This window comes from Xenia sp. Carnegie-2017, unplaced genomic scaffold (assembly GCF_021976095.1).
Source record: "Xenia sp. Carnegie-2017 unplaced genomic scaffold, XeniaSp_v1 HiC_scaffold_13, whole genome shotgun sequence".
Lineage (NCBI taxonomy): Eukaryota > Metazoa > Cnidaria > Anthozoa > Malacalcyonacea > Xeniidae > Xenia > Xenia sp. Carnegie-2017.
This window is the reverse complement of record NW_025813436.1, coordinates 7,203,677-7,210,646: the sequence shown is the minus strand read 5'-3', so window position 1 is coordinate 7,210,646 and position 6,970 is coordinate 7,203,677. Positions and strand designations below refer to the sequence as shown.

At 35.4% G+C, this 6,970-nt stretch overlaps 1 protein-coding gene across 1 annotated transcript; it reads right to left on the bottom strand.

The window, feature by feature from the left end:
• Positions 1-3,852: 3,852 nt before the first annotated feature.
• Positions 3,853-6,720, bottom strand: LOC124458580 (thymidylate synthase-like). Its single transcript, XM_047008538.1, is given in 8 exon segments — positions 3,853-4,274; positions 4,669-4,740; positions 4,824-4,898; positions 5,127-5,227; positions 5,298-5,351; positions 5,354-5,488; positions 6,156-6,368; positions 6,433-6,720. Coding segments are annotated over 8 exon segments (888 nt in total). The 5' UTR covers positions 6,533-6,720; the 3' UTR covers positions 3,853-4,136.
• Positions 6,721-6,970: the final 250 nt, after the last annotated feature.

Genomic DNA, 6,970 nt, shown 5'->3' with positions numbered 1-6,970 from the left:
AATATCTTTATGGAACAAGGTACGTTGAAGAACTAGTATAAAAGGCCACAGAAGAATTAACATTATTTGGAAGAGGTCACTTCAAAAAACACAAGTTCACTATTGGACAAGGAAAAGAGACTTACAGAATGCAAAGCATTTAATCACTTGAGTAGAACGAACGAGAGTGTAGAAAAACTTAGAGTTTGTGAGATTTAGAAGACTTTGATGAACACATGACAGCAAAGCATTTTCTTTTGTTTGAAATGCACACAAGGTCAGCACTTTCGTGGTTTAAAGTGTTCATCGATTCTGGCACGTGCAGCATCTTCCGTTTTTGAGGCACTTCATCGATTCTTGCAGGTGCAGCGTCTTTTATTTTCGAGGCACTTCATCGATTCCTGCAAAGGTAGCATCTTCCATTTTCGAGACACTTCATCGATTCCTGCAAGGGTAGCATCTTTCGTTTTTGCGGCACTTCATCGATTCTTTTAACCACTGCGTCTTCCAGTGTTGAGGGTACTTCACCGATTCTTGCAAGGGCAGCGTCTTCTGTTGTATAGGACGGTGACCGATTCTTGAGAAGTCAGAAATTTATCATTGCTTGAGTACTTCAGAGTGTCATGAATGCGTAGAGGTGTCAAATAGATCAATTTAGAATAGATAGAAAAATACGAATAAAGAATAAAGAAAAAGAGGAATTCAAAGACAAATTTGACAGCTGTCTATTGAATAAAAAAATAAGATGTGATGGTTCAAAGCAAAAGATGATCAAGCAACCTTGTAAAGAAAAAATAAGATGAAATGGCTTAAGCCAAAAATGAGAAGGCTATCTAGTGAAAAAAATTATGATGAAATGTTTCATGAGGAAATGATGGATTTCTTGTAAAGAAAAATAAGATAGAATGATGCAAACAAATATTTCAAGAACTCTATGACACTCTATATGTAAACACTGTATTTGTAAATACATTGCCTGACACTGTAGCACATACATAACTTTTGAAGACTTCTTGTGGTTGGTGTAATCTAAGTTATAAATTACCTAGGCATCGTCAAAAGTTTTATGTTCCATTGTTTTTAATGTGATTTTCGACCAAGTGTGCATAAGTAGATCTCTAGAAATTTTGCAGCTGGTACAAGATGAAGGATGTATATCAGGTATGATGACAATTAGATGATGACGGATGCACAGACATTGACACTAAAACTTACTTGATATTGTGCTACCTAAATTTCAGCAAAAAGCAATACAATTGTCACGAGTTATGGTGCTTTGTCCATCTATGGTTTGTTATGTTGCTGCATGATGGAAATAATAAAGATAACTATGGTGATGACATGGTGTAGTTTCGGTGAGCAATAAACACATCGTGGAAACAAATCATCCACGTGTGTACAACTCAACATAACGTGTATTTTGGTAAGTGGTTATTGTTGGTTAGCAAACAACTGCACGGTCGTTTCAGGTGGATGGATGTAATGTTTTAAAAATTCTTGATTTAAGAGTTATCCTTTAAATACTGAAAAACCTGGACCACTGCTTAACGTCTAAGAGAAGCAGTTGATTTCTTATGACGTCGAGTCAAATGAAGATGACTACCGCTAAGGTTGTCGAAACGTCAGTCAACAACAACAAAAACAGTCCTTCTCAGGACTATACCAAACTGGACGATCTACATTTACAAACATGTAAGTATGTATAAGCTTTAGTTATCAACCGATCTTTACAGTTTTATTTTTGGCTACATTACGAGCAGACAATAATGTCGTAAATGGGAATTTACCAGGAATAAAGTAATTTATTACGATTAGCCAAAAATAATTTATCGTTCAAATAGTTTGGAGACTGAAATTTTATTTGTCGGTAAAGTTTTGTCTAGCGAGGACTTAAGTTTTCATAAAATTTATAATATTATTGGAGATTATAAGCTCTCGGTTTATCTTTGTGTCACGTTCTTGTCAATATAACGGTATCCTTTTTGTAAATTTTCAAGAGCTTCGTGTTATTTTGAGCCTCTTATTTTTGTTTCGTAGCGAAGAAAAAATACAATGGTGGCACATAATGATTCATATAGAACATCATGTTTGTCGTGAATTAAATGATAGTTGTCGTTGATTACAATCATGGTCATCGTAGATTAACTCACGGCTATCGTGGATTTACATCATAGTTATCATGGATTATGTCAATCAGTTAACGAAGATTACGTTAATCTACGAATGAAAACTAAAGACGCCGTTTAAGGTTTGTGGTATTCTAGTTTAAATCCTGGTGATCTGCAAACTAACAGGAAAATGATATAACATTGGCTGAGTTATATAACAAAGTTAGTTGTTATGTTGATTCCTTTTAGTGGTTTTTTTCAGTTTTGTGCATCTGATATTCGGCCATTTTAAGTTTTTTGATCACCAGGATACACGATCCTAAGTTCAAAGAAATAAGCATGGGTTTCTTTGAGTTTTCGACGTGTGATGTTATATAATATTCATAATTTGCTAAACTAAACATTAAAAATCTAAAAATGTATGATTTGAAGCGCGACATTTGCAACTAAACTACGTGTGTATGCTCATGCAACGAGAAAATTCCGGTTCAAAATATGGCGAAATTCGAATTACAGAGACCGTAAAATAGCAAGAAATTCACGGCATGCAAGCTCCGTAGCGCAATTAATATAAAATTATAAATGCCTGAAATGTTCGTGTTTGATGATGCTTCATCAACAATTTTCACGTTTTATTCGAATTGTTTATATTTTGAACCATGCAAATCTTGAAATGTCCATTACACCTTGGAAAATGAGAAAAAGACAAGTCAACATGTTTAAAAATATTTTTGAAATAAATGAGTGATTTGCATCATCAAGAGGAATATGCAACAAAAACTATCTTATTTGTCTAATGAACAGCGAAACAGAATAGGTGCATGAAACCCGGCATTGCTTTTGCTAAATAGCTGTCAAAATCAATGTTATGACAGTGGCATGTCCAAGTTAAATAACTTGCTGTTTATCTTGAAGAAAAATAAGTCAGAGCAGGAAGATAGTTTAATTATTCACGATGTATTGGGTTTGCTTGTCAAGTCTAACATCTTCATCTATTTTATACATGGAAGATGAGTTGATAGCGAGACGAACTAATCCTGTGCATTTAGTGTAGTTACAGGTAGGAATAATCGTAAATGGTGCCATGATGGTACCTAGGTGGTCGAGTGTTGGACACAAGGATTGGTTGGCACGCCGTTTGGTAAAGTATAAGGGCCCAGGGTGGCGGTTCCCAATCTATTAGGTTGCCTTTCGGCCGGGTACTAACGTTGCTTTGCAGGTGTCTCAACGTTCAAAGGTTTGTTTTAATCATTTTTGTGTAGGATAGTTCTTAGGTAGATTTTCAAAACTTAAATAGGTTATTTGATGCCACTGATCAACAGGGTTAGCTAAGGATGCCCACAGACATAAAAAATATGGAAATATGGCGTAGCGGACTAAATATGGAGAACTGGAGGTTTCGTTTTTTTTTGCAAGGATGCATATTGCCTAAGTCACCTCTTTCAACAACCTTGTAAAGATAAAGGCAGTCTAATAAATTTTGTAAACATAATTAAGGCCTTTAAAATGTAAACATCCTTTTTTGTAAAGATAACTAGTAAAAATATACAAGGTGATTCCAAGCAATATGCATCCACCAACTGGCTTTTTAAGCTTGTTTGATCTCTGAGGGTTTTCCTCCGGCGATACGCCGGTTTCCCTCATCTTTAGAGAATCAATCTAAAGAATAACAAAAAAGGGTAGCCATGCCTGGAACCTGCAGTAAGGATTGTATGGTTATTGGGTTGGATTCCCGATCCACAGGAAGAAACTAGAGTAGAGATTCTTAGATTTTCTGTTCGTATTCAATTTAAAAATTGTTATTTCTGGAATCAAGTGCATCGTGATAACCAAAAACAAATGCCGCGTTTTCAATGATTTTGACACAAACCGAAGTATTTCCTGTTATAACCAATAACAATACTGCTCGAATTGATGCCAGCAACGTTTGCAATTCTACTTTTTTGAATAAACTCTCGCGCGAGACTGAAAAATAAAATATGAATGTACCGAATTAAAACAGCTAGCTCAAAAAACATACGTGTTTCCCACAGTTAATTTCCAATTCGATCACACGGCCATTTGCATCTTTATTTTTGGATGTGGCTTATAATTGACTAACTGCAAATCATCAAACGTAAAATCATCAATGTCGACAATTTTTCGTTTTATTTTCAACTTTGGGAATGGTCTCGGCTTTCTTTTTATCTGGAAATGAAAATATAGAGTGCATCAAAAGGTAGAGCATTGATGAGAATGGAGTAATAATTTTGTGAGAATTATGATCTAAAATTAGCTATTTAAGTAGAGAACAAAGAAGGGTGGTAAAAATTACCATCAACAATAACCAACGTGAGACAATAGGCCCAGTACTAAAAGGAATAATTTCCATGATGAATGACGACAACGGGATGCTCAGTATTTTTGAAAAGAAATGCAAAAACAGGAATAGTTTTCGGCCTAAAAACTCAGTACTGCAGTTAATATTATGCTTTTCGTTTATTGTCACCAGTAACAATGTCAATTTTTTTATTTGTATCTGTTCTAATGTTCTAATTGAAAAATCTCTTCCAAATATGAAGTAATAAAAAATGACAGTCACCTGTTCTTCAAGAGCAGCAATATGATTGGAATAAACATGTGCATCTCCAATCGTGTGAACAAAATCTCCCGGCTAAAACGTTTTTTAGTGTGAGTATGGACATCGATGGTAAAGTACACTGCTGACAGTACAAAATTTTTCAATAGTAAACGTACCTTCAAATCACAAACATGAGCAATCATATAAGTCAAAAATGCGTAACTTGCGATGTTGAAAGGAATACCAAGTCCCTGAGCAATAAAATAACATACAAAAGAAGTTCATTTGGTGTTATTTATTGTTAAAAGATGGAAAGCAAAAAACCCATAACTTTTCCACACTATGTTAAATAAACATGAGATGTGTCAGTTTTGGTAGTGATGAATGAACAACAGAGAATGAGAACAGTTTTACTCTGGTATCTAACAAATGGTGGTGGGGGAGAGGTAAAGTCAGTTACTGAAACATGAAGTACAAACCATATCACCAGATCGTTGATACAACTGGGCAGAAAGTTCACCATCACATACATAAAATTGAACCAATGAATGGCAAGGAGGAAGTGCCATTTTGGGAAGATCTGATAAACAAAAATTGAGGTTTTAGTATCAAAAGAACTTTTTCAATTCAAAAATAGTTTACTGTCTTACCAACAGGATTCCAAGCAGACATTATAATGCGTCTAGAACAAGGATTTGTTTTATTGTATGAATGACATTCTTTAGCTGGTCAACACCTTCTTGAGAATAGTCTGTGTGCATTGTTTTATACTCAGCACCAAAATGACGCCATTGAAATCCATACACAGGACCAAGATCACCAACATCTCTTTCAAATAGACCTTAACAAAAGGATCAAAAATTTCAAACTCTAGGTTTTCAACTATTCTGGTACATCATCACATTGTATACATTACAGTGCAGTTAAGCATCACAGTCACTCTTGTTTAAGACAATAAATAGCACAAGATGAAGACGTAGGTCTCAACTCTTGATTTTATATACTGAGTTAAGAACAAAACAGAAGTTGCAACATCATGTGACTTCTAATGAAGGCACTATACTGAAACACAAGTATGGTGTCTATAGGAAGACAACTGTTAACATCAAATCACTTTTGAAAAATGATTATTTTAACTTTCACTAAAAACAACAAGCACACTTTTATTAACACTGAACACTAATAGTGAATTGCTTGAACTTGTAAAATATCACGAGATGTTTGCATTGAGGGCCTCCTTATCTCAAAATTTTCCTTTTCTCTAAACTAAAATCATCACTTAATGCCCAGAGTAGTTCCGCCCCTCTCAATCTTTTTTGGTTTGATCGCTCCCCTCACCCTAGCAACACTCCACATCACACTTGGTGCCATGGGCCATGTTTGTAGGTGTTAATTGTACTGGTTTGTGCAGTTAAGAGAAGTACTACCGACACTGACTGACAATTCAGTATCCTCAGAAATCATCTTCATCGAAAAGTGACACTTGCATTCTAAATTGGGAAACTCACCTCTGCTATCTAAGAACTCACGAGAGCCATTGGCATCCCAAATGTGAACATTTTTTTTGGCCAGTTCATTTCCATTAGTGCTTCCACGTATAAACCATAATAATTCCTCAGCCACACCACGCCAGAAGACACGTTTTGTGGTCAACAAAGGAAAAGTGCCATCTCTAAGGCTGAAACGCATCTGAGCACCAAATATAGACACTGTACCTGTACCTAATAAGGCAGATGGTTCTTCTTAAACAAGCCTTTGTATAAATTATACATATATATTCATTACCTGTTCTGTCTTCCTTTCTTTTACCATGCTTTAAGATCTTTCGAATGAGATTTAGGTATTGGAATTCGTCGTGATCCTCAACAGAATCAGAACCCAGCATATTCCCTAAATAATTGTTTTAATCGAACTCGTTTCTTAAGCAGCGATTAAAGTTTTGCTCTCTATATCTCTATAGTTTACAACACAAAAGGTTATTTCAAATGCTTTTAGCGATGATGGGTTTTAACAAATCAAATTTAAACCGGTAAAACACTGTTTGTACTTTATTGTAGGTCGTAGGTATAATAAAGTTCGCGCCTTCGAGTTGATGTAAATTAAAAATGGCGCGCTAGTCATGTTTACAGCTATGTGATTGGTTCAAACCATTGAGTTCTATAATAACTGGAGGGGAAACGTCAACAAAATTAGTATAAATTATTAGCGCGCGGCCGCGTGGTCAAAAACATGGCGGATTTTGGTGGTCAAAGTCAGCGGATAGAGCTCAATGGTTCAAACGAACACAGTTCTACCTAAAGAGGAAGTGGGGTCATGAACTTGA